Source organism: Vanellus vanellus (genome assembly GCF_965231255.1).
Source record: "Vanellus vanellus genome assembly, chromosome: 1".
Taxonomy (NCBI): Eukaryota; Metazoa; Chordata; class Aves; order Charadriiformes; family Charadriidae; genus Vanellus; species Vanellus vanellus.
In genome coordinates, this window is record NC_138905.1 from 90,896,693 (window position 1) to 90,924,539 (window position 27,847).

Genomic DNA, 27,847 nt, shown 5'->3' on the forward strand with positions numbered 1-27,847 from the left:
ACCTGGTAGTAGAAATAAATTCTGCTCTTTTGGTGACCTGGCTCTTTTGACTGCCTGAATTGGGATTCCCTGCCACACAAATTAGTACAGCACGTATGACACCAAACCTGGGTGCTCCTGAGCCAACTGGGCACCAAGAGGATAAAATTTCAGTCCCTGGAGATCTTGGCATTTGTGTTTTATTCTCATTCAAGAGAGCATATATGTCTTTGGTTTAAAACCTATTTAAGGAGTGCCTTGCCTATGCAAGTTCCTCAGCTGTGATTAATTAGCATGTCATGCACTGATTTTTTTTTTTATTTTTTTTTCTCCTTGGTGCTGTGTGTCTTGGGTTCACCTGCACTGGTGCAAAAGCATTGTGGATTAGCTCAATTTTTACCAAAAATGCTGGCATCAGAACTTAACACTCGCACCCACCCCACTCCCTTTTCCCCAGCCTGCATATCACCTGCAACATCGTGACAGACAAGTGCTTGAGGAGGCCATCCAGGTCACTTATATGATTAGCTCATATTTTGCTTTTGACCTAATGAGAAAGGAGGATGGGGCTGTGATTAGCGGTGGGTGGAGCCATTCTTGGAGGTTTAAAAGAAAGCTATAGTGAAGAACTTTTTGTAATCCCTCAAAGTAAAGATCTGTTAGAGTGAGATAGTTGAGTCTCTTGATGCAATTTTCAGTTGTCCTTACAAATACCAAATGTGCAGGAATTATCCCAGTAAACTTATGGGAATGACTTGCCAGAATAAGGTCACAGGAGTAACTCGCAAATTAGAGCTAGAGCTAGTGCTAGTTTCCTGCACCCCACCCGTGCTTTCCTTGTTGTTCTCCAAAGTTGAACAGCAGCCTCCATAGCAACAGTCTGACCTGCCTGCCTGCAAAAGTCCATGTTAGTAAGACTTCATTCACTAAAAAGAAAAACCTAACCCAAAACCATAGCGGGGCCTTATTCAGTTTTTACATTTAGTGAATCCTGCTCATTTGAATCCTCCTCCCCACCTTCACTCCACCCCATATGCATGGCTGGTAGCACCTGTGTGTGTTTGTCATGATTTTTGAATGAGTTTCTCCTTCATTCTTAAAGTTGTTTTTCTGAGTGCGCTCTCATGAAGTCTCTTGCTGGCATTGCACCCTCACTCTAGTGCAAGACGTTGCAATTAACCCTTTCTCAACCCCAGGAACTGGATTTTTCCCATACGTACTGGAGGACTTTGATTAGCACAAACCACAAGTTTGTTCCAGCTTGTTGGGCAATGAGAGGTTTAATTGCTCTGACTTGCTTCTGGTCGGCAAAGAAAAGAAACATACCCAGACAACCTGTTTCTCCTTGCTTGTTTTGTTTGATTTTTTTTTTAGGTCTTCCGGCCCCGCACTCCACCAGAAGCAATTGCGCTATGTAGCCGTCTGTTGGAGTACACCCCCACTGCCCGCCTGACTCCCCTGGAGGCCTGTGCGCACTCTTTCTTCGATGAACTACGGGACCCAAATGTCAAGTTACCAAATGGGCGAGAGAAACCTGCACTCTTCAATTTCACCACTCAAGGTAGCCTGTGAGCGTTGAAGGATCCCTTCTTTCAGAAGAAGCACTGGGATAAATGTTCACTGTAATGCAGATCTCGCTCCCTCAAAAGTAAAAAATTTCTGATCAGGACTAAGGTTATGAAGTGGTTGTGTAACCAGCTGTCCGTTTCAAAAAGAGTAGAAAGGGACTTGGAGAAATGAGTTACAGGTTTTTCACATGCTTGGTGCCTTCGATTCCAGTTTAGTGCAGGGGACTGAGGGTTGTTATTGGATTGCATTAAGACGACTTATGTTTGCAGTTCAATGTCTGCAACCTAGCTGATGGTTTTGTGTGAAATACCACAGTTGGTGGACCGTGGAGATTAGATTATCGTTTTGGAGACGATCCTGCTCCTTTATACCTGAAACGGCATAGCAAGGAGTAATGCATATTAGGTTTGGCAGGGAGGTTTGTAGTGTTGCTGCACATTTTGGTTCTGGCTGTGAGATAAATACAGAGGCTCTAGTGTCCAGATTTTGTGTGCTGTACAGTTCATCTGGCACTACATTGACTCAATCATTTAGAAGCTGTTGTAAAAATGACAGACAACTAACTTTTATTATTTGAAGCCAGACTGGTATCAAATTTTAAAACCATTCATGTATTTTTTTCCCACAGAAATCAGAAATGTAAAACTGATACCCACCCTAGAACAGTTTTGCCTGCCAAGGCAGAGAATGTGAGAAGTATGGCATACAAATATGCTAGTAATTAATTTTGCAGCACTTTTTTTAAGTGATTAGCTGCCAATTCTCACCCTTTGAGCAAGAATAGATCTGAGTGTGTTTTCTGTTGAAAGTTTAAAACACCTTTTGTCTCAGTTAGCATCAATGTAATTTTGCAAACTCTTTACAGTGCCCATCTGCCAAAACGTGAAACAGACCCTTCTTCTTGAACATGTGGAGACCTTTTATTTTATTTTTAAAAGGGGAGGGTCAAAAAGCTTTGTGTCTGTACAAAGTAATATTTTAAGCTGTCTGGAAATAAACTTTTAATTTGCTTTGAGTAGCTGCCTTGCAGAAGGTAAATATAGTGAACATAGTAAAACATTACTGAAGCATGAACACCTTAAAGCGTTCAAGAAAATAGCTTGTCCTTCCAGATCACTTTCCTCTGCGCTGATTCCTTCATCTGTTGTTATGAATTTAGTAGTTATGTTACCGGTCCTTCCTTGTAGCAGTATTCATGAATTGTCTTTTTTTCATACTCTAAGGCCATCTTCAGTAGCTAAGATAGCTTTGAACTCAGTATCTTAATACAGCTTCACTCCTGTTCAATTTCTTATTGTTTCTTAATAATGTTAAGATTGGGCCTGTCTACTACATAAAAACAAGGGCTTTAAAAAGAGTTGGAAAGCTCTGTAGTGAGTCTCTTTAAAAATCCTTAGGGGAAATATAAATGTATGTATTGGGAATGTGTCCCTGGTCTCCCCCTAGGCAGTGTGAGAACTGCTGGGTAAGCTACCCTAATGCTCAAGCAAATTTAAAGCTCCTCTCTTGCCATCCTAAGGAGCTGATGTACTTTTCCGTTGCACAGTGACTCATGGGAATGGCAAGAGAAATCACTTCCAGTGAGGCGATTTCCTTAAGATTCAAAAAAGCAGGTTTCTGTCGTCGGCAGGTGCCAGTTTTACCATCTAAAAAGGGAAAGCAGGACAGAGGCTGGTCATTAACGTATTTCCAAATAACCTCTGTTACAGGTGACCAGCCAAACTCAAAAAAAATAACCAGAGTTTTTTAAAATCACTGCACTAAGCAATGTATTTATTTATTTAAGACCTTTGTAATTAATAAATGTGCAGCAGTGAGTCTCATGTAGCAGCAGTCCTGATTATGACCTCAAGATACACAAGAAGTTTTTGCTCCTCTTGTGACCACTGTGCAGTCCTTGCTCTTTAGCCAGACTGTGCAAGGTCCTGTTGAATTGGCTAGTCCAGAGCAGAAATCCCAACTGCGAAATAGATCAGGTCATTGGAAATCAGATAGTGACTCATGTTAAGTCATCTGTGGTAATTTAAAAAGTAATGAAATACATCCTTTTGTTTTGAATGGCATTTGTTTTCAACGGACAATATCGAGTTTTAGAAAAAGTGTTTTATTTGGCTATGTCCAGTTGCCCAAAGCCTGTGAAGTAGGAGCTACCTGCAGAAGGCCTGAAGGCAAAACTGTTAGAAATAACAACATAAATCTAACCATTAATACATTGGATTGATTTTCAGAAAGAACCTAAGCGTCATACCAAATCTATTGATCTGAGCGCTGATGCTGCTTAGGTAGTCTAGAAAAAAAAGCAGTGGGAGTACATGAAAGATGAAGATCATGGTCTTTGGCTGCCAGTAGTAGTTGTGGGTCATAGAGGTGCTTAATTTATATTGTAGCAACGAGGTCTGTCAAAGGGAGCTTTATCTGGTCATACGTAATTTCTTGAGTGTAAATTTCTCTTAGTAATTAAACAAATGTTGTATGCTAATTGGCGTTTGAAAAAATTATTTTGGCCAAGGAGGTATGTCCACTAGCCACAGAGCTGCAGTTCAGTGGCTTAGACCTGCAAGACAGAAGGCACAGAAAGCAATTTTTCTCTTAGACAATGAATTTTCAAACAATCTGTGAAACAACTACCATTTCCTAAACCTCTTGTAATGTGTCGATGGTTGTGCTGGGTCACAAATGCTACTGTCACTCCATATTGGTCATCAAAGACTGTAAAATTCTTCTGTCACTCTGCACTTAGGAATGGTTATCATGCTTCTCGATGACAAATTACTTTTTTGCTAAAGCGTGGGGGTTTTGTATTTTGTTTTGCTTTTCAAATGAGCCTGGCTCATGACCTTTAAAGAACGGGGTTTTTTTATATATATATATGTAAAACCTCTCCATTTCTAACCAGACTGTTCAATGTGACCAGAAATCCTTTGTGTGACCATTTCAGTGCCATCTAGGGTTTTTTTAGACAGAATATTTCTGCTCAGGGCATGTGGAGAGGGGAAGAAAGGAAAACAATTAAACTTGTGGTGCTTCCAGAACTCTTCTAGGTTGAGGAGAAACTGCTGGAATAACTTGGTTACATGGAAAGTTTTTTATTGTAGCAAAGAAAACATGATACAAGACTAATTTTTCCAGGACATTATGGGAGTAATATATCAAACCGAAGGTTACTGAAAAAGAGCACTGCACTGTTTCACAACACCAAGCATGTTCTTGTGTTTGGGGAATGAAGATGATCTGGAGTTCTCGGAAAAATGGGCATTTTCACTGCTGCTGCTTATTAGAGATGTAAACTGACTTCAAATGGCATGATTTGATCAGGAGAAAGCCAAAGGTGTTCTCCCAGCTGATGTGAATGGGAGTTGGGTCTCATAAAGGAATTGGGATAGCTGCTCTGTTCACATCATGGTATTGAAAACTTTGTCTGGATTGCCTTGATCACAATACCTTCTTGGAGCAGTATTGTTTGTAATTAACCCAACCTTGAATTACAAGTTTGATTTAGATAAGCAGACTACAATTCAACATATCTTTTCCTTACAGACAAGGTAGCTGCAAAAATATGGTAGAACAAAAATTCAAACAAGTTCTCAAGTAAAGCTGCTGTTAAACTTCAGCCAAAAGAGTTCAATTTACTTGAGTTATTTCTTGTCCCGATTGACCTGCTCCTCTAAGTGAAGCATCAAGATATTCAGAGCATGCTCAATTTAAGAAACTTCATACCAAGGAAGATAACGTGGGGTTTGAGAAGAAGGGAACAAGATCAGTCTTGTAGTCTACGCAAGTTCTTTAAGGTAGCTTCAGAGAAATGGTTGCATTTGCCTTAAAAACAACAAAAACCAGTATATTTGACATAATTAGTGCTGTGAAAGGAGGTGTTCTGATGGCATTAGATGGACATATGAGAGGAATGAGAATGGGGTTGAAGTGCTGTTGGAACTGTGCTGTTCTGTCGGATCAGCTGGTTCTTTGGCTGCAGTGATGCAGGCAGCGTATAGCTGCATCCTTAAGGCACTGCTTAGCGCTGGCAGGCAGCAAATGTTTGGTTTCCTTGACATTTTAGCTCTGCTTTTGTTTGGGTCATAACCCCATATTGCTGCCAGTGATGAGCAGAAAATAATGCAGGGATGATAGAAACTTTCAAAAGAGTGAGGTAAACAGCAGGTTCCCAGTAATAACAGATGTAAGAAATAGCTTAGGAAAAAATACTAAGGGAGCAACATTTTCTAGCATGGAGCAGCTAATACCCAAGATCGTATTAAAGGATAGGGTTATCACGGGTGTTCAGCTTTGACGCTTGAGAATTCATGTTCCTTCGGTTTATTTTTCCATTTAAAATGGAGACTTAGGAATTCTGAGTTATTCCCACACGAATTTGAGGATTAGTATTTGTACAAATGCTGTGAGTATTGAGGCTTTCTAGAAGGACTAGCTAGGTTTGCCTAGACCTGAATGGAATATTGCAGGACAGATTGGACGGGTTGCAGGTAATGTAGCAACTTCTGTTTGGTTCTAGACTGGGGCTTGTGTTAAGTGCTGAAAGGCAGTCTCAAAATGAGTAGTGATAAGAAGCTTGTAAGCAGGTGAGAGTCTTCTGCATCTTGCCCTCCCAGCAGTAAAAAAACTTGATGTAACTTAATGGAGGGAAAAAAAAATTGCCTAGTAGATTACTGATCCCTTTAGCCCCTAAATTTAAAACTTGTGTTAAAGAAAAGCAATAGGCTCTTAAAAATGAGCCCAAATAATTTAAGACTGTGTACAAAACCGCCTTACTGAACCCATGGCATGATTTGGATTGGTTTCTGTACAGCCCTTGTTATCTGGAGGTCTTATGTAAAAAGCTGTCTATTCTCATTTCCCCTCCAGATGACCTCCTATAGCTCCAAAAGTCATCAGTCTCCTTCCGTGAGGTGACCACATCATTTTCACCGGATGTTGCTTTCCCAAGAGACAGTCACTCCTGTTTCTGAACCAAACAGGACCTGTCTTGTCTCAGCTGAGTCCTACATTCTGTGAGGCACTAGATTCTTTTGAAAGGGTGCCAGAAGATTGTCATTTGTTGGCAATGTGTTGCCCTTAATCCTCCCACAGTTGTGGCTGTAAGATGCCTATTTCTCATTCTGATACACATTGAAGCTATATTAGATTTGGAGCCTAAAAGACACGACTATTTTTTCCTTGGTTAATGTCTTCAGAAAGAATGGTTGCATCATTTTGTTGTCTATTTAAATTGCCCAGCAGACCAATTCCCTTTGCCTTTCCCTGTGCTTTTAAAGAAGATGTCACCTCTTCTTGGCCTCGCTCAAGGAGACTGATGTGAGAGATAGGTCTTGTGTTCCTGGGTCCTTGAGAAAGTGATGCTTGAGTGAGCCAAAGAACTGAATCCCTGAAGCTCTTGGAGCAACTGGGTCAGCTGCCTGCTTGCTGGACCAGTGCCCAAAGCAGCACCACTGTTACCAGCCTTCTCCTTGAGACTGATTGCAAGTGGATTTGTGAAGGGAATCCTTCCAGTGCTCAGAAGGAATCTTTGCTATCACGCTGTTGATAAGGAGCAGGCTTGGCTGGTTCTTTGATAACTCCCAAGCCACTGTCTTTCTCTAGGAAATAATTCCTTTGCACCACTACTTGTAGTTTTGACAGCGTTGCTCTGGAGACCGCCTAGCCAAATATGGCTGTGGTTTCCTCTTGCTAGTTGGCAAAGAAGAAATCGTAACATGACCTTTGTCTGTAAGGACATGTGTTTCACCCAAGGTTGCTGTTACGGGGGTTAAACCCGAGGAGCTGAGCCTGCATGCAGGGCTCTTCATGGATGATGAGCTAACTCTGTTTGTTCCACCTCCCCTCCAGAACTGTCAAGTAACCCATCTCTGGCTTCGATCCTCATCCCTGCTCATGCCCGGAACCAAGCAGCTGCTTCAACCCCTACAAACGCTACAGCGGCCTCAGGTGAGAACACGCGCCTGCCTGCCTCCCTCCCCACACTCACTTCCCCTGCCCAGGCACCATTTCTCTGCTGTGGCCCGTGAGCCACCTCGGCCCTCGAGGTGAACAGGGAGGAAGGGTTTGTTCCAGCATCACCTGAAACTTGCTCTTGGTAGGTGGTCATTTGGGTACTAGCTGTGGTCACCAACCCAAATCCTAACCCAGGGCACTAAGACTCCATATTCGACTGTGTAGTTCATTGGTCCTTCTCTCTCAGACTTCCCGTATTAAAAAAAATTATTACCTCCCCTGTTTTTTTAGCAATCCTTGTGGATCAATTTGCACCTAATTTCTGAGCTCTCAGTCAGCCTGAAATTAACACTGAATTGGAGCATGAGTTTGTGATGCCTAGGAAGAGAAGCAACGGCTAGCTTCATTACACGTGGCCTCTGTGGAGCGTGGATGGAAAGGATTTTTCCCCAAAGGCAATAGCACTTAAAAGTCTGGTTAGGGAGTTCAGTCAGTGTGCTCACTGCCTCATCTAAGTAGTTGCAGTTGCTTCTTACTGAGTTCGCTTGTGTCATCTTCAGGCACAAGCCAGATGCTTTTGGGTTTTGGCCAGCACTGAGTGAATTTCTTTTTTGCCTCTTCTCACACTTTTCTCAAGTTTCTGTCAGAAACCTTTTAAAAGCTCACTGTTGGCCTGTAGCCACTCCATATTGTATTCTGTTTCCAGTGAAAGCTTAAAAGCTGGGTAATATCAGTTGGGCGCCTCCCAGAGAAAATCCTAGGTGTGGCAGAGGTGATTCAGTACATGGCACTCTTCCTCTGAGTCAGCCCTGAGTCAGCACGGCAGCCAGCTGTCTCACAGCTTGGGCAACCAAAGGCAGGCTGCAAAACCAGTGTGCTTCCATACGTATCTTGTACGCAAGTCAGTTCCATTTAACAAGGGCTGTGACCCCCTTTTTGAGTTGCAGGGCGCTTACTGAGTGTAAGATAGCTGATAAGCAGAAGCCCTAATTAAAAAGGTATTCTTGAAATGTGCAAGAAAATGTTTGCAGGTTGATGTGCCGGACAGTTACCTGATATCAGATGCGCTTGGTCCAGCCAGTGCTGTATAGAAAACATTTTCATACTCCAGGACAGACAGATATACACAGGTGTGAAATATAAGGCTTCCCTCTGAAAACGTAGTAGCAGTAAATAAAAGCTACAGCCAGCACAATTTATGTGGTCTGAATTACAGAGAAAGCAAAATTGCTATTTTCAAATTTAGTGTGTTTGTTTCATACACTTGGCAGTATTTTGCAAATAGTCATGTTCTCTGTTTCCCTCTTATGTGCATCTGTTGCTCAACAACAAGTGAAGAAAAAAAAAAGCAGATACAGTAGTAAAAGTGATTGAAAAACTACAAAATACAAACATGGAAAATTATTTTAAGCCCTTCTGAAAAATACTGTTTCACGTAATGTCCCTTCCATGCTTTTTAAGGAGTTCTTTGCGAAGATACAAGTCTTGATGAATTAATGGGGTTAAGAAGTCTGTTTTCACTCAGCACTTTCCAAGAGTTCATATGGGGAAAAAAATGCATTAGGCTGAGTCCTATATTTGAAGTATACTAAAAGAAAATCCAAAACCAACCCCACCTTACTGGTGTCAACATTTTTAAACGTCCTGTTTACAAGCAGTGCGCTGAATTGGGGTAGGACCTCTTATTCATAGTTCAAAACGCAAAAACATATCCTGGCAGCTTGAAAAGCAATTGTGAAGTTAAGTTCAGTATTGGACAACATGCAGCTTTTGGGCTTCTGCAGCACAGCTGGCTTGTAGTTTCTGACTCACAGGGGGTCCTCACAGCAGGCAGTGGGAGTGTCATCAGAGTTGTGATTTTTAGGATTAGGTCCTGTATGAGGTTATGTTAATCTGTTGTGCTTTGCATGCTGATACTACACTTAGCAAGAGATTTTTCATAGAAGAGGTCCCTTCTTTCCCTGTACCCCCTGCATATCCCAGATAAGTAATTTTTTGGTTTTTCAGTAACTGCTAAAACAGCATGGGAGCAACTCTCCCAGCTAACCCGTGGCATCCCAGTAGGCAGGAGGCTCTTCTGTGAAATGTTTGCTAATGTGACTGAGCAGTGCAAGACCGGAAACAACTTTGAGTGGTGATGACTGTAAAAAATGTGGCTTTCAGGGCAAAGCAAGACGCACGTAACTCTAATCCACATTATTAGTGTGGAACTCTCGTCTCCCTCTAGCAAACAGAACTGATACTGAGGTTCAAGTGTCTGCTGTTATGTCCAGCGTAGTTGCCTACTCTGTAAGCATGAGGCACAGGTTCGCCAATAGATTCGCAGTGGTGATTTTAACAGACCAATGCAACAGTAATCCTGGGATCACGATCTTAAATGTAAGGGAATTATTGTAGGTAATTTTTGAGTGTTAAAAAAATGTAATTGTAAATGTCCTCTTGAGACATAAAGCTGGACTCACTGTACTAATGGAACTTGGCTTTGCAGTGGGAGCATGAAGCCTTACTGCACCAGCATTAGTAAATGTTTATAAGAAATTCTCTGTGACATTAATGGCATGTCTAAAGCAAAGTGGAGGAAAAGAAAGATGGGAGTTATTGGCCCCTGCTTGAAATGTTGTGCTAGCTTTCTGTGAATTATGCTGGCCATTGATTAAAAATGCCAGTGCAGCCATGCTCATGTGGATGCTGACTTGATCTAGCTGGGGGAGGAGGAGCATGCACACCAAGCTGAAAACATATCTGCTTGTGTGACTACGTGTTTTTCTTCCTGGATCAGCCAGCAGCAGTAGTTACCTCTCTGTTAGTCAGCATTAAGATGGGAAGAGCATAATTGCCATCTGCAGGGGAACTGTGCCAGCGGGGATGCTCGGGTCATCGTCTTAGGCATCCTGCTGTGTTGATCCCATGTAATCCCAAATGCAGTGGTGTGCCTGAACTTTCAGCAACAAAACAGATTAGAGCTGGTGTTACCTGCCAGTGTGTGGCAGTTGAAAAAGACCACGGTGCTCCATAAGATAACATTTAGTGCATGTACAGTATTTCCATTGAAGGAATTCTGGAAAACTTTCATTCCCTAACCAGGAGAAGAGGGACAAGCAATTTGCTCAGGCTTCTGCAATCTCACCACAGGGATGAGTCCATGACAGTTAGAGGAGTAAAACCTGCATGTTTCAGGCTCTCCAGTTTTGCTCTGAGCCCTGGATTTCTACATCCATAGGCAGGCACAATAGGAAAACTGGGCTTTTCTCCTCCTTTCGCTTGTCTCCTCAGCTGTCCTGTGAGAACTTCCAGGCTGGCGGTAGTTTTGTTCTGTATCTTTGCAGATGAGCAGCACAGTCTGACAGCATTACAAATCCAACCAACTAATGCTGTCATTAGTGCTAATGGGCTTTCTCAGACTGAGTTGGCATCTCTGTCTTTCTCTGAACTGTAGCCCCATCTTTCCTTTCCGGGAGGTTTCTAAGGAGTGTCACATACCCTCCAAGAAGGCTGAGGCATTATTCCTCAGAGGGAAAAGCTGAATTGGAGGAGGTGCCTTACGTTGATGAGAGATAATTTTGCCCTCTGTTTGGAAGAAGTTTTGGAAGTGGCTGACACTTAAGCCCTAATGCGTTTTTTTTTTGCCCGCACAGGCAGTGGTGTCAGGTGGGTAGTTCAGGGCAAAGAGGCTGCCCTGACCTCAAGCCGCAGTCTGTGGTGTTAGTCATCTGTCCCGTACCAGAAAGCTGCATGTCAGCTGCTAGCTTTGCTTCCCAGCAGGGCTTCCACGGTGGCGCAGGCCACTGCTTCGCAAAGCAGATGTTGTAGCAACATTGCTGAAGGCCTAGATTTTCTTCACTTATGCCCAAATACTGGTTTGTTATGGTGAGGAGGAGTAAGTGAATGTCCGGAGACCCTCATGCTCCAGTTGGGCTCCTTTTCTGGCACTTCAGCAAAGAGATGCTGGAACAAGCCCCCTCTTTGTTCCCTCAAATGTCCTGTCAATGCAGAGTCAAAGAACAAGCTGGAATGTCAAAATACTGCATTTTCTTCCAAGTTTGGAGTCAGTAAAGCCTTGAGCCTGCTCTGCACTTTGTCCCAGCCTGGGTGGGCTTCTATATATTGTTGTGAAAAGGCCCATGTAAAAGGTCTTGGGCTTCATCACCTTTTTTCTTTTTTTTTTTTTTTTTTTTTTTTTTTTAATTTTTAACATATATTTCTTAGGAACTCCCCTATTAGACTGATGATAGAAAAGGAGCATATGTTACATATATTACATGAAGTAGCTCCATCCCCTCCTTTTTTTTCTTTATCTCTGCTCAGTAGCAATGTAATGATAATGACTTCAGCCTCTGCTGTCTTCAGGAATAGGAGATCAAAAGGCACATTTCATTTCAGCAAATGAAATACAAGGACTTTTTGTACGCGTACAGAGAAATCCTCTGCCAACAGTACAGACTCCAGCTGGACTGCTCGCATCAGGCACAGCAGATGTTGCATTAACTGGAATTTATCCATACCTGAAAATTAATCTAGAACAGGCATAGTGACAGTTTAAGGTGTGGAAACTATTACCTGTCTGGCTTTTGATTTCTGTGGTCATCGTTGGTCTGCATGCATGTGGGATTTGAGAATTGCTCCTTCAGGGTAATTCTCCACGTAGGAGGACACCTCTTGCATGCAAGGCTAGCTTTCCAAATAATATTGGTATTGTTGTCATGCTGCCTTGGTGCTTTAACTGCACGAGCTTTTTTTTAATCATGATAGTCATTCCTTAGTGAGAGAGGGGTTGCAACTAATTTGGGGTGAGAGGAAAGGGAATGGGAGACTCCCAGAGCAGTAGTCTAGCATCCTCTGCCCACAGGAGGATTTCCCTTTCTTCCCACACGCTCCTCACGGCATATCCTTTTCAAATAGGCGTCATCCTCTCTTCCCACTTGTCCCTTGTATTCCTGGATGCTGCTGTTTGTTTGGTTTCCTATTTTTGTTGTCGTTGTCTGTGTATGTTGATTAATTTGTCACTCAGCAAGTGCTACCCATCTCTAGACTCTCATTCACTTCATTGCCTTTGCTCATGGCTGCACTTCCAACTAGGGTTGTGTCCATGTGGTGGGAGAGTAGAGAGGTTTCGTTAACAGGTCACTGGAGAGCATTGCCTCACGAGCTCTTACGTGCTGGAGAAGTATTACTACACTCCTCACTGCCCACCAGTAGTATTTTGTCGTGTCTGTCATTTATGCTGGTCATACTGTCCTTCAGTCTGAGGTCAGTAAATCTGTTCTTTATTTTTATAAGCCCTTTTCCACGTCTTTCGAATGCACTGTTTGCCCAGTCTGCCCTCTTCTGTACTGAGATAATAAGTCGTTGTTTTTTTTTTTCCCTGTTGCAGTATTGATAGCTTTGCAGTTAACTTTACTTAAATTCAGTGGGAGAAATGCACAACGATCTCTTGTAGAAAACCTCACTTAGTATCTTTTTCCCATGCTGAATTTATTGTGTTGACTATTTCATGTGTTTTAACCATTCATCCACTTTACTTTTTGTGACTGTGCTAACTAGGTACTTCATAGGATGGTTCCAGATGAAGTCAGTGCATTTCTTTTTTTCCCTAACAACTCTTCCAATACCAAGAACAATTTTTTTTAGCAAAAACACCTGATGCGTGTGGCCTGTGAAAACACAGTTACAGTGAATTTCCTTTCGGTGTTTCTTTGTAAACCCTGTGTTTTCTTGGAACGCACTTTGACATGTGCCCATGATCCTGTGGCTTGTCTCTGCGAAGCATTGCCCCTCCCAGAGAAGAGGAGGTGTTGGAAACCATTGACTGCGGATACCCAATCCCTTAACAATGTCTTCTGCTTGTGTAAACCTCATTACTGGCTTCAGGCCTTGATGTTAATCTGCTTCAGCGGTTCAGAGGGTGGCTGGTCCAACTTTGGTTGAGCAACACAGAATAAAGCAGTAGACTGGAAAGATGTTTTCTGAGGCAACAAATGTGTGGATTACACATGAACACACAAGCTGTTTCTGCCAGGGAAGCAGCCTTCTCGCCTTGAGTGTCTGTGCTCATTCACACAATTAACACCTTTGTTACAAGAAGGCCAAACAATATGAAACTTCGGCACCGACATTTAACCTTCTGGTGGCCACAGGTACTTGATGCATTAGCTGTGGTGATGCCAGTGTGCCTTGTCTGCAATTAGATTTACTGGAATATAACGTGGGTGACTTAACACCGCGCAAACAATGTTACATCCTGCAAAATGTGCTGGAGCCCAGCTGGGTGTTTGCGTGCTGGCCCGCAACCCTCAGCCCTCAATGTTGCCTTTGTCCGGCTTAAAGACCATCTTCCCACCCTCTCCCCAAACTGAACCATTCCATCTGCACCCCCTGAAGTCGGGAGAGCATTCTGACCAAATGGCACCTTGGTGGGAATTGTGGGTTTCCCTGCGCAAAGAACGTCATAGCTATAGTTCAAAATGTGTCTGTATTTTGGAGATAATACTGGTTGTTTCTCTCTCTTCCTTTCCTCTCGCCTGTCGTTTGCAGATGTTAACGCAGGAGAACGAGTTCAGACCAATAGTGTAGCTACAGCATCAGCCTCCAACTCCACCTGAACCGGTACCAAGCAGCCAGCTGCACAGGAAAAATCACCAGTAATTTGAGTCTTGCTCAGCAACACTGGTCACATTTGGAAAGAAAATTAAAAAGAGGAGAAAAAAAAAAAAAAAACCAACCAACCAACCTGTTCATTTTAGTGTTCAATTTTTTATTATTATTGTTGTTCTTATTTAACCTTGTAAAATATCTATAAATACAAACCAGTTTCATTGTATTCTCACTCTGCAGGGTGTCCGGGGCAGGGGACTAGGTGGGGGGAGGAGGGAAAGCGGAGCAATACAACACACCAATGTCTCTCCCCTCGACAATCTCTTCATGTTGGAAGTTTGCTGTTGTGTACTTCAGAACCAAGACTCTTGCCTCATGCCCCCTTCCACAACAGAAAGAAGGAAAAAAAAAAAAAAGAAAAAACAAAACAAAATAACCCCCAAACCTCATTCTCTGCTGAAGTTCTTTTTTTAACCTCTTTTTTTATTTTCTTTTTAAGTGAAATTTCGAACTTTGATGTAGTGCACAGCTTGAATTTGGTCGGGAGCTTAGCAGGGGTCATTCAACAGAGCTCAGCGTTCCTCATCAGCGAATCCATATCCCAGGTTGTCTGAAGAACTGCCCCGGCTCAGTACGGGGAGCGGGCGACGTGGTAGGAAAATAGGTTGCTGTGGGGTGGGGGGCGGGGGAGGGAGGGTTTGTCGTGTGTCTAAGGCTTGAACCGCTAGTGGAAGCCTTTATTTTAAAAAATCAGTGCTAGTGATGAAGAAACCTGCAGCTTCATTATGGGAAAAAGTCTTACCCACGTGGGTTATATATAATATAATACACACACATGCACGAACGCAAGCGGTTAGCTTTACTGGAGCAGCTCCTTTGCCCAGCCAGACCTCCTGCCCCCCGTGTCGCGGGCCGGTGCAGGGCAGAACGGCCAGCGGAGGCGGGGGGTCAGCTCCCACCTTCAGCAGAGAAGAGCAGACGAACAAAATCCTTGGAAGAGGCGGGGGCCCAGCTGGGGATGTTAAGGGACTTTTTGGAAGCGGCCACTGTGAAAGCTTTTATTTTCATTTTTTTTTCTTTTTTCTTTCGTTGCCCCTGCCCCCAGGCTCTAGATTTGAACAGGCTTCCCTTTCCCAAGGTGCGTACAGGAAAAGGACACCAGGGTTTATAATGTGAACTGTAACAGTCTACTGGTTTATTTTGTAATTTTTATTTTTTTTTGACTGCAGTTTTAACTTGCAGGATGCCACATTCTCTGATAGTTCTGATTTTACATCCACAGCTAGAATCTGTATTTAATTTCATCTTTTTTAACCTCTTGCTTTTTTTGATCTCTATTTATTGATGCGTGTTACCACGTTGCCATTATGTTTTTACATTGGTAGAATATTAATAAAATACACATCCGAGTGCTCTCGACAGTAATTTGTACCTGCTGACTTGTAGGAAAGCTGGCTATATATGAGTGTGTGTGTATATATATTATATAAATATATACATGTATACATAGATACAATACTGCTTTTTTTATTTTGTCTACAATCTCGAAACAGTCTGACTGAAGCGTGAGGTGAATGCTTGTTCAAGTCCATCTGTTCAGGGTCCGGGTTTCCTCCCTGCGACGGCACATGGTGTGAGCATCCACGTCTCTCTTCCTGAAGTCAAAGCAATATTCCTCGGGAAAGGGTCAGGTGAGCGGCCGGACGCAGCCGCGGCATAGAAACGAGACTTTTGGAGACCTGATCTTGTCGTAGGCTTGCAGTTGGTGTCTGCTCGGGCCTTATCCTCCTTCAGAGGAACTATAGTCACCTTTGGTGCTTATCGAGCTGTTATTCAACCTGCGGATCTCTTAAGGCAAGCGGTTGCTTTTGGGGAACGCGTGGGCCTTCGCGTGGCCTGGGGGTTGCTGGCAGTAGCAGCTTTGGCAAGCTCAGCCGCCGCAGGGGCGGCAGGGGTTTTGCTCACGAGCTCAGCGCCTTTCCTCTTGTACCTTTTATGCTGTTGATGTGGGAATTTTTTTTGGAAACTGTCTCTTAGCAGCCCCAGAGGTGATAAAAGCCCTGCCCTCTCCCTCCTGCCTGACACATGGGGGGGTTTCAGGGAGGCAGGAGCTGTTTCAAGAGGTGAGTGACCACCTACCGTGAAACCAATAAACCCTCATGTTATACGCCTCAGCAGTTTGCTGTTGGGCGTACACACACACACAAAAAAAAAAAAAAGGCTTTAAAGCTTTTAGCTGTCATTAAATTCTGGCTGGCTGCAAAGGAAAGCACACCCATGTTTAGAAACAGAAGGCTTTCCAAATCCTTACATGCGACTTAATAGAAAGGGCTGAAGAGCATCTTAATGCGAGAGCTCGGCTAGTCAGTGTCCCGAAAGGTAAGTGAAGGGGCTTGGTTGACCCAGTGATCCAAATAGATGCAGGAGATTCAAAAAGTAGGGCAGTGGCAGGGGATGGGTCTGCTGTATAGGCGAGACTGCTGAAACATTGGCCACAGACGCTGTTATTTGGAGGCAGTAAATTACTGAGTCTTTAAAAAAAAAAAAGTAATAAAAATAATGAAGAAAAATTGCTGCTTGTGCCAGAAATGTGGCTTTTCTTCTTTTTCATTTTATCTTTTCATTAAAGACTGGCGGAGGGGAGTTAAGAGCTTTTCTCTCTGGTTTTGTGACTGTGCCGGCGTCTGTGTGTGTGTCGTGTGTGTGTGTGTTAGGTTGGGGGGAGGGTCGGGGGTGCCCCTCTGGTTTTATTTCTTTTTTCAAGGATCATGGCAGGATCACACACTCTTTTATACAAGTTAGATCCAGGTCTTTAAATAACCTTTTTTGTAAATAAGAAAAAAAAAAAAAACACACAAAAAAAAAAAAAACAACAACAAAAAAAGCTCCTCACCAAATTCAAGCTTGTACATTATTATTTTGGTTGTTTTTGAATTTTGAGTTTTATTGTTTTGTATGTAAATATGTGGACCCAGGAACTGTTATTAATGAGCAAAAAGTTACCGTTCAGGGCAGTGATTCTGTTTAATAATCAGACAAAATGTAGACGAGCTTTTTAAAGCCATATAGTTTTAACTCTGTACAGTAGGTACCGGCCTGTATTATTGTAACAATAACTCTAGCGATGTATAGTGTATCTATATAGTTTGGAGTGCCTTCGCTTCCATGATTTTTTGAATTTTATTTCCCTTCCCCCCCCCTCCTTTATTAATGACGTCTCCCACCCCAAACCCGCATCTTTGCTTCCCGCCATCCCCCTCCCTGCTTTCTAACTCTTTTGAGTGCTGTAAGGTTTCGGTGATACCCTGATCAGTGGCGGAACGAAAGGAAAAACCGTCTCCACCGTCATTCATTTCATTGGAGCCGTGGCTTTGTTCTGGATGTCTCCAAGTTGCCCACCCTGCCCTCCTCCTCCCGCTAGCAGCGACCGGTTTTGTTCGGACACTTGCCCTAGCAGCTCATTTAGACTTTGCTCGTCTCTTCCCCCCCAAATCCTGCGCCCAGAAGTCGCCTGGGCGGCAGCCGCTTCCAAGAAGCTCGGCCTTTCCACCCTCCCTGCGGCTGTGCCGGGGGCAGTGGCCGGGCCTGGTGGGCGGAAAGGACCCCCGGGGAGGGAAACCCGCCCAACCCCCCGCGCCCTGCAGGGATGCTGCGCTTGGAGCCTTTCGGCCGCGGTAGGAGCAGGGGCATCGCTGTAGGAGACCACGGTGGTTTCTTCTGCTGGGGGGACTTTCTGTTCCCTTTCTTCTCCCTGTTTTTCTCCCACGCCCCTCCCCAAAGTCACTTTTGTTTTCTTGAGATAAGTTTAACATGACTCTTGATTTCTTGTGCCCAGCACGAAGGCCTTGTTTCTAAAACTAGTTTGCTTGTGTTTTACTACCTTGTTAGTATTCCACATAAGATTGTCTTGAATGGGAAAACACTTAACTCTTTACCAAACCAAAGGTTGCTGTTTTATTTCGAAGCATCTCGTGTTCATTCCAGTGAAGCAGAGGCTGCACTTTCTTTCTGGTGACACGAAGGTCAGTGATGCCGAGCTGTTGGCGACAGTCTGCTCAGAGCTGTCCCTCTCTTCTTTTACTCTCTTTCGGGCTTGTTTTTAACCCAGTCTGGTCTTGATCTGTCCTTTGCGTCAGCCCTGCTGTGCCACGAGTCTCTGAGCTGGACTCCATCGATTGCAGTCCGTCTCCCCCGATGGACACCTGATCAAGACGCTGGTGGTCTTTAATATTAAACTTACCTACTTGCTAGGGGGAAAAAAAAAAAATTAAAGAAATGACCTGCAAAAGAAAATTGGCTGGTAGAAGATCCCCAAACACTTTGTCCCCTTATTTGGAAGCCAAGCTTTACCTAAAATAACGGCAGGTGCCTGCGACTTGCAACTTAAAATTTCCCCCGGTTTTCAGTATTTGGAAAAGTCGAAGCCGAGCAGCCTGTCAGACCCGTACTCCTGTACTAGGAACCTCAGCCACCGCAGAGAAAAAAAAAAAAAAAAAAAAAAGCCGATGAGTAAAAAGCACAGTAGGGTATTCAGTCCGGGCTCTGCCGTTGGGAGACTGCCAGCGGGTACCCCTGGGGTGGCAGCTGATTTCCACGGGGCTCTCAGCCGGTTCTGGTCGTAGTTGGCTTCGTTTTGCAACACTGCAATAACGGCAAAACGACAGGAAAGGAAAACAGTACCTAAGGGGTTAGCTCGAGAAAAGTAGCTTCCTTGTGTTGGTCTTTCTCAATTTATTTTTAATATATATATATAAAAAATATATTTATATATATATAATTTGCTTGCCTGTAAAATTTGCGTTCATTAATGTGTTGCTGATGGATCACTTGGGCCTGTACACACCAATTAGCGTGACCACTTCCATCTTAAAAACAGAAATCTAAAAATATATATATATATTAAGGACTGTGGGTTGTATACAAACTATTGCATACACTTGTGCAAATCTGTCTTGATTTAAAGGAAAAGCAAAACCTGTATAACATTATTACTACTTGAATGCCTCTGTGACTGATTTTTTTTTTTTTTTTTCATTTTAAATATAAACTTTTTTTGTGGAAAGTATGCTTAATGTTTTATTATTTCCCCCCGCCCCATTCCCCTTGTAAATACGTTTTGTTCTGTGTGACTCGGTTCGGAAATAGTTAACTGGTACTGTAATTTGCATTAAATAAAAAGTAGGTTAGCCTGGAAATGAAATTTAAAAAATACCAAGTGTGTGGTCTTTATTTCAAAAACTTGCCCCTTTCTCTCCTCCTCCTCCTCTCTCCCTTCTCCGCCCCTCGCCCTCACGCCTCTTTCCACTCCGCAAGAATAGGTGGACGTGAATCTTTGTAATAATAATTAAAAGAAAAACCACAAGAAATAAGCATGTTTTCTTAAATGAGCTGTGTTATTCCATGCTGTTTTTCAAGAGGTGCCAGCTTGTCTATGATACCGTTTGATTTGATGGAGAGAGGAACTCTGGGACATAAATATTTCAAATTAAAACCAACTGATCTTCCTTTATCGTCCACCTATAGATACGAACTTAACCTGTGTAAACTGCTGGCTTTGAATCCTGCGCTCATGGTTGTTTGGGGTTTTTTTTTATCATTTGATCCCATTAGTAATGTTATTTGGTGGTGATCTGTAAAGTTTGTTGAGACCACGTCCAGTGGACCGTTCCTCCAGCAAATCAGCACGTAGCTATCTCTGAGTTGGGTTTCCGGTACTGGATAATGTATGTATTAAACATGACATGTCTATTAGCGCAAAAGAAAAAAGAAAAAAAAAATTAATAAAATCCTTTTTTGGGCTGGCTGACCTGGCCGAATCCATTCTGTCGCTATCCTAAAGGCTAGATGCGAGGTCATGTGACTGCTGCTTCAATAAAAACAAATTTATATTGCAAAGAGGCTCCTCTTGGTTTGTTTGTGTGCCGCAAGCTCCGGGCTGGAGCCTCCGCTCCAGAGCTGCTCTGGGAGAGGTGGGAGTGGGGTGGGAAGGGGCGCCACGGCCATGGCCAGGCACTGGGCATGCTGCCGGGTGCGGGGACTCCAGAGGGCGGCTTGGGGAGAGACCTTGGTTTAGTAGAAAAGCCACCTGTGCACCAATTCAGTTGGGACTGGAGAAGGGGTGCCAAACTGGTCAGTGTGTTAAAGGAGTAGGTGGGTGAAGCCTGGTGCTCCCCACGGAGCGAGGCGTCCCCTGCTCCCTGCACCGGGCAGCCAGCGGCAACTGGAGGGTCGATGCTCTTTGGTGGGTCCACACTGCAGCTATTGCGTTGGGCTCCCTCTGATTCCCCCTCTGCTGCCTGCTGGGTGCTGCCTCCCCCAGACTAAGCCATTTTGGGGTTGTTCTCGCCCCCCAAGGCAGGTGCCAGCCCACCCGGCTCACTGCCGGGGGAACTGGTCTTGTCTTGTTCAGCCTCTGGCAGGCGCTGGGGTACCAGTGTGATGGGGCCAGGCAGCTGCTACAGCCTGACTGCCCCAGGAGCCACACAGGTGAGACCGTCTGCTGTCCTTTCACTTATGTCAGTCCCACAACATCATTGGGATTTGGGCTACATCGAACTCGCGTGCCAAGACCAGTGTTGCTGTGCTGAACCAGTCCAGCCCGGGCATTAAGGGTGGCCACTTACATCTGCAAAGGCGTCGCTGCCAAACGACAGCACCGTGCTGGGTGAGTGTATCGATTTAAAGTTTGCCACTGATGGGGAGTTCATCACAGTCCTCAGTAATTTGGGGGGGTAGTTAATTATCCGTGGGCACTTTTCTTTTCTAGATGCACGTGCACTGAGGCCCTCTGTCTCTTCTGCACTTCTCTCACTGCGAGTGTGAGCTGTGGGCTCTGTGTCTGCGCTGTCTTTGCACGGGAACCCTCTGCTCCAGCCTCACGTCTCTCTTCTGAGCATCAGAGCCCCTTGACTGGGACCCAGTCACCTCGTAACTTCTTGCTAGGCTGACTGGAAGGGGGTCTTCAGCTCTTTCACGACTTTCTAATCTTTCCAATTGTATCTCCCCTACAATTGTTTTTAATGCCCTCCTTAAGCAGTGGGTATCAAAACCAGCCAGAGGTTTCCTACAATGGGCTTCCCAGTGTTAAATACAGGCACTAGAGAGCATCTCGCAGGTTGGTGCCTCTCTGTCTCCTTACCTGGGGTTTGCATTCGCCCTTCTGTGCGGAAGCTGCAGTTGTCCCGTTTATCCATCACTGCCTCCCGTTGTAACCCCTGCAGACGTTATCAATGGGACTTTTATAGTTTCATCCCAACCACCATTTAAAAAGAAATAATGAGACACCTTAGCATCAAGAGCCAGTCCCACACAACCTTCCAGGGAACAGCTGTTCTGTCACCATTCCCCATGTGAAAATACCTTTCAAGACCTGTCTGTAAACCAGGTTCAAATCCACTTAGTTGTCTATCACCAATGCCTTTGAATGATTTAAAATGCTAATCCAAATGCAAAGCAGTACCGAGCTGAATGCAGTACAAAAGTCTGATCCACTGAGGTGCTCTGTCTTTATCAACTGCACTTCCACCTATCTGGGTTGGAAGTAAAAGTCAGTGTCAAAGCTATTGGCACCGTTTGTTACCTGGAAGGTGGCAGCTTTCAGGCTCCCAGTGGTAAGGTCTAAGTCGCTTTCTGTGGGAGAAGAACAAGAGCCACAAAGGAGGAGGGAAGCAAGATGCAAAATGCAGAGAGGAGAGCGGGAGCACCACGGTTTCTGTCTGAAGCGCCGAGTCCTGTCGCTTGGAGGCAGCAAGCCCAGCAGGTGGTACACAACCTCATCAGCCAGTCTAGAACCTCACTTCCCTCCCTTGGCTCTGGGAAGGGCTTGGCTGGGTCATCGTCCTGTCTTCCCTTGCTAGCCCCGAGGGGTGGTGTTCCTGGCGAGGGCAGGGCTGCTCCATCTTCGCTGCCTTTGCTAAAGCAGCCGTGCCCAAAGGCTGCAGGGTCAGACCAGACCTGCTGCCAAAGCCGAGCTCTGGTGGGAAAGGAAGGTGTGTAGGTAGCAACACTGGATGGGGCACGGCAGGAAACCCAGGCTCACGTCTTGGTAAGAATGCCATACAACTGACTTTGAAGCAGAGACCGGTCCCCCCAAACAAAGTCCTGCTGGCGCTCATCGCAGGAGACGGTGCAGGTGACAGTGGTCAGGGCTGTGAGGGAGGACTGCACTTTCACAGCCAACACTTGTCTTTTGGTCAATGCAGGAACGCAGTCCTGGATCTCGTTGCACACCCAGCTAACTCCCGATATCCTGGCACAGATATTTTCTCCTTGGTATATCCTACTGCCCCCTGAGAGTCTGCATGCAGCCAAGTAGGTCTCTCATGCAATCAGTGGAGTTAAAGCCTTCTCTTTCAGGGATCCCCTGTCTCTGCATCACCTGTCTCTGCTCGCGCTCCCCAGAGGTGAGGCTGGGTCCTCCAGGACGAGGTAAGTGGGGAACGACCAACCTCTTCGCTGTGGAAGCTTGCAAGTGGCTGCATTTGAGACCGGGGTGCTCTGTTAGAAGAGCAGCAGCAGAGCAGCCTGCCCAAGTCCGGGGCAGCCTGCAGAGCCCCCTCGCTCGCCAGAGTGAGAAAATGTGGCCACGGGCAAACAAAACCTTGTGCCCAGGCAGAGCTGGCCAGCAGTGCACAGCCCCTTCCCAGCAGAGGAGTCATGGGCCCTGCGTATGGAATGGATTGCAAAGTAGAGAGATGGAGGAGTTGGGGTTGGTTATTTGGTTGGTTTTCTTTTTTTCCCCTAAGCAAAGTTTTGAAAAAACAGTGGAATCCATGAGTTGGAACAGGACTGTTCATCTTATCTTGCTGCTTGAACATCCTGTACTTTAAGCCACCTCCACGTGGTGAGTGTCTGCGGGGTCCAGTGTCTGCCACTGACACAGGGACGCGTGGCAGGTCTTGTCAGAGGGAGGCTGGGGCTGCAGGGAGCGAGGTAGGGTCAGATGTGTGGTGGGAATGGCACGTGAGCTTGAGAGGAAGCAAGAGGTATTCATCCTCCTCTCACCAGCCCATCGGCTACTCCATTATCGCTCTCTACAACTATCTCCTTTCGGAGGTTGTAGCACGGCGGGGATCGGTCTCTTCTCCCAAATAACAAGTGATAGAACAAGAGGAAATGGCCTCAAGTTGCACCAGGGCAGGTTTAGGATGGTGTCCTGGTTTGAGGTAAAACAGAACCAATCTGTCAGTCCCATCTGGGGTCCCCCAGGTCCCCAGTAGCCGATTTGGCCTAAACCATGACAGATGGATATTAGGAAAAATTTCTTCATCAAAAGGGTTGTCAAGCATTGGAACAGGCTGCCCAGGGAAGCAGTGGAGTCACCATCCCTGGAGGAGGTATTTAAAAAATGGGTAGATGTGGTGCTTCCGGACGTGGTTTAGTGGTGGAGTTGGCAGTGCTAGCTTAACAGTTGGACTTGATGATCTGAAAGGTCCTTTCCAACATAAATGATTCTGTGTTTCCTATGGCATAACAGCAGGTCTGTCCTCCTCCCTTCTGCAGTTCATTCCTGTAACCGAATCTTTCGCCAGGCAAGAGTGCTCGGGAGGCGGATGGTGACTGCTGGGAAAGCCCGGGTTGTTTGAGGGCATTTTTGCTCAAGGAGATCATTGATGCTGTTGTTCGTTAGCAGTCTTGGGAAATGAAGGGGACTACCCAGCTGGGGAGTCTTTGGACCATCTCAGTTACACCTCATTCCTCTTTCAAGATTTTTGTTTCACGGCACCAGGCCTAGGAACAGGTTGGTTAATGGAAACTGGTTCTGCTGGAGATGACAAATTTGGAGCCTGCGCAGCAATGAAAAATGGTTTGCATTTGGCTGGAGGCAGAAAAATTACAGGGGCAGGTGGAGAAAGGCTTCAGTAGGTTAGGAATCAACACGGTGTTTGCAAGAGGCTTTGGAGGGAAGGGGCTGGCTGTGCCGGCGCAGTAGCAAACAAAAGGGAGATTCGTTCTTAGGATCAATCCTGCAGCAACTTCAAGGAGAGGGGAGCGAGTGCGGTTTTTTGGTCTCCATAACACTGGTGGGAGCGGCTGCTTTCCAAATGCTAGCGATGCAAACTGGTGAGTGAGATGATGCTGGTCGAGAAGGGTATTTGGGAGAAGGTTTAGTGTGCTCTCAGAATAGGGGCTACGTAAGAGCACCGGTTAAATATTTCAGGCTTCCTGCTGCATCTGTATTCAGAGCACTGGTGTTGCTCACGCTCAGCGCTGACGTTGTCACCAAGAGCAACAGCATCGGGTCCTTGCTGCGCAGCTGCAATTAGCTCACTGCAATTTGCATTGCAGGTAGCACCGCAGGCTGCTGGCCACTACCCCAAGGAAGAGGATGAACGTTGCTGTGCCCAGCACTGACCGAGGAGCTCTGGGAGGGGCAGGGAGTGCAGGTTGCAGTGGAAGCTCCCCGTTGGGGGAACTAGATATGATAAATCTCAGACCTCTGGGCACGGGCTGGGCTGTGCAACAGGTCCAACCAGCCGTGGACTAGTGGCCAGCCGCGATGGTGAGTGTTTGCAGGGGCAGTCACAGCTCTCAGGTCTGTTGGGGACCTCGTGCTGAGCCAGGCTGGCCAGGGAGGGCTCCAGCCCTGAGTAAGAAGTGGGTACAGGTGAGCAGCCCAGGAAGGGACCAAGACCAGGACATCCTTTCCGAGTGCTACGTGAAGGATTGGGATTTAGCCTGTGGGAACAGGCCAAGAGAAGTGACCTGGACTCCAGCCACAGGGGGTGGAAGAAGAGGTGCGTGGGGTTGACGCTGTGTCAACATGGGAGAAAAGGAAGAACAACAGGGAACGAATGATACAATCAGAGCAGAGAGCCAGAGCTGCTTCTCCTTCCTGGGTTTCAGCATACACCCTTCCCACCGGCCCACTGGGATTTTCTCTCTTGTGCAAACAGTGTCTGTTGAGATGCTTTCTCTGCCAGTTCCGCTCCCGGCAGTGGCTGTGAGGAGAGGTGGGGGCCTTGGTCCAGAGGGGTCTCAGGCAAATTGAATTTCCTAGTCTGGGTCTACACATTGTGTCTCAGGGAGTTGGCTGTTTTGGCAAATGTTCAAAACAATTCCTGCCTCTCTGGTGGGGTGGAGGGCATGGGTGTGAACCAACAGCTCCTCTTCCAAGCCAAGGGCTGACTCTGGAGGGCACTGAGGTGAGGAGGCTGGTGGATGTCGAGAAGATACTGACTCACCAGTCAGAAAAACGCAGGAAAAGCTGCACCGACAGGATTTTGGCTGAAGCCCTGCAGACAGGACTGGGAGGAGGTGAAGTTAGTATCAGTGCAACTGGACCTGGTTAAAAGCCTTTAGCATGAGAGAACCATACTTGTAGCATTCTCCCCTCTGCAAAGTTGTGTGAGAGCGGAATTGAGCCCAACAAAGCAGCAGGCAGGTCCTGTGCGCTCGCAAGACCAGGAGCTGAGAAGACAGCAGTGCTCGGAAAGTGGCAGGAATTCTTTTTAACAGCACCGCAGTCAGGTCTACAGCAGGAAATTTGGTGATGGTCATGTTGCTTTTAAGGGAGGCAGGAGAGATGGGAGAGCAGGGGGTTTGTTGTGGTTTTATGTTGACAAAATGTAGATACGGCAAGTGTCCAGTAAAAAAGATGTGTTGGCTTCCAGTTGTCCTACCAAAAGCCCTTTTTGCTGGGCTGAACTGTAGTAACCGTGACAGGACTTCCTCCTTCCACCCTGCAAGAGCCGTTATCGGCAGGGAAGACCTGAGACAATTTGCATTCATTCATTTACTGCAAAGAGACCGATTTCTCACCATTCTCACAGCACAGTGACCCCACAGGCTCCGTGGGTTCAGCCAGTCTCCCGCACCTGCCGGGATGCAGGAGCTGGCAGAGCGGCACAGTCAGGCTCCCTCCCAGCGGGCAGCTGCTGGAAGAAAAGCAGGACGAGCAGAATTCCCCCAGTGTCTCTCCACTGTATTGGTGCAGCCTTGGAGGCATCTGCTGTGTTTGTTTCGGGTAGGGGCTCCTCCCCAGGGTTGTTCTGGCTCCTGCTAGCTGAGGGAATGGTGCATTCTTGTGCTGTTGATTTATGATCCCAATTCCCTCTCACTGTGCTCATTTTCTTTCTCAAAGCGCATTCTGCAAAGCTTGAAAAAAACTCCACGCATGACAATTGAAAGCAGTTTCTAAGCGGAGTTTCCTGCAGGAATCCTGCTGTGGCCTTCAGTTCATATGCTAGGAAATGTCACGTGGAAAAGATGGCTTTAACCTGACGGTGTCCCTTAAATCATAACAGAAGCCAAGACATTTATAGCTCAGGCTGTGCGTAGCATCTGGAGTCCCCTGCCCCCTCGTTGTCGTGCAGAGGGCTGTATCCCTGCAGAAGACCAGAGCACTGCAACCTACATCCATTCCCACACCTGTTGGAATACTTCTTTTTTAAAACCACGTCAATTTGTACAATGAGCCACACAGAGAATGTTTATTTTGACATACCATCTCAGAAATACAGAAAATACCTCGATGGATTGGTCTTCCTGTTCTACTGTTCCGCTGCATCAAGTTTTCCATGTCTCTCTTATTACATTGGATCTTGTGATTCATGTTATCCCCCCCTCTTTCAACCAGGCTAAATTTGTCCAAGGTGGCCTGAGGCAAAAGAGCCGATCCCTGCACAGCTTCTCCTCCCACACTGGGGAGAGTATTTCTTTCTGGTTTTGCATTTGCTACCTTCCCTTTTAGTGACTAGCTATGTACGCTATGAGAATATTCCCAGATCCCCAAACCAAACCCTAATGGGATCACCCCCACAGAGTCCTAAACAAAACTCATCACCCATCTCTGCCTCCTGCCAGATTTTGCAGTACTTACAGAGACTGCCTGACCCCTCCTGTCACCTGGTGTCTCTGGTTCAGTGACCTGGAGACCAGCAGGGGTTTCTTGGTGCAGCTCTCAGTTTCCCCCTCTCCAGTTCTTATTTACAGCTCAGTGGAATCTGGGGGTATTCAGACTCTTTTTCTTCTCTCTCTCTCCTCCCTGTCACTCCCCCTCCTCCCCAGCCCAATCCACAAAACAGAAACCTGATGCAAATTTTTTTCAGGAATGCACTAATGAGCCTGAATTTTTGACCAGCTGCTGGTTCGTGTTTTGAAGGAGCAGTGCTATGTTCAGGATTAGTTAGCTGGACCATACCCTGGGCTTTACAGACCCAGCACAAAGAATGGGCTATCAGTTACGGAGAAATGATGGAAGTACACAGAGATCAGCCTATTATCACGTCAGCACTGAGAGCTAATACTGCTATTTGTTGCGTAAGTTGTAGCCATCAATGAGTAAGCATTTTGGGTGTGGTGGTGTGGCTGTGCCTGCTTCTCCAAAAGCTGGTGTGTTTGATGTTGGTACCAGTGTAAATGTACCTTTCAGATGCTTAAACCCACAGACCTCGGGGATTTTGACAGGTGAGTGCTGGAGAGCCGAGCAAGTCCCTGACAGCTCTGTGATCAGATGCACGGCGCCTGTCTGCAGCCTCCCGATTTCCCACATCCTGAGCTGGAGCACCCCCACGCTTGCAAACAAGGCAAAGCCAGCATCCTTTCTGCACAGCCCCCTGGAGCTGGAAAGCCAGAGTGACTAACGCTGTTCTAAGAAAAATAAGATTTTTTCCAGAATCGTTCTCCTTTGGGATGATAAAAAGCAAGAAGAGGTCAGCCCAAAGAGTAACGTTTCTGGAAAAGCCGTAAGCACTGCCTAATTGGTTCTTTGCACAAGCTACATCAGCCCCCAGCATGTCATTCTGCTATCACCTAGCCTTAG

The 27,847-nt window shown here is 45.7% G+C and overlaps 1 protein-coding gene across 2 annotated transcripts in view; it reads left to right on the forward strand.

The window, feature by feature from the left end:
- GSK3B (glycogen synthase kinase 3 beta) overlaps positions 1 to 14,297 on the forward strand; it is a 154,361-nt gene extending 140,064 nt beyond the window's left edge. For both annotated transcript variants that reach the window (XM_082498501.1, XM_082498502.1), the window contains 3 exons: positions 1,354 to 1,540; positions 7,390 to 7,488; positions 14,026 to 14,297. In XM_082498501.1, the coding sequence (XP_082354627.1) occupies positions 1,354 to 1,540; positions 7,390 to 7,488; positions 14,026 to 14,093 (354 nt within the window). In that variant the 3' untranslated portion in view covers positions 14,094 to 14,297. The remainder of the gene's footprint in view (positions 1 to 1,353; positions 1,541 to 7,389; positions 7,489 to 14,025) is intronic.
- Positions 14,298 to 27,847: the final 13,550 nt, after the last annotated feature.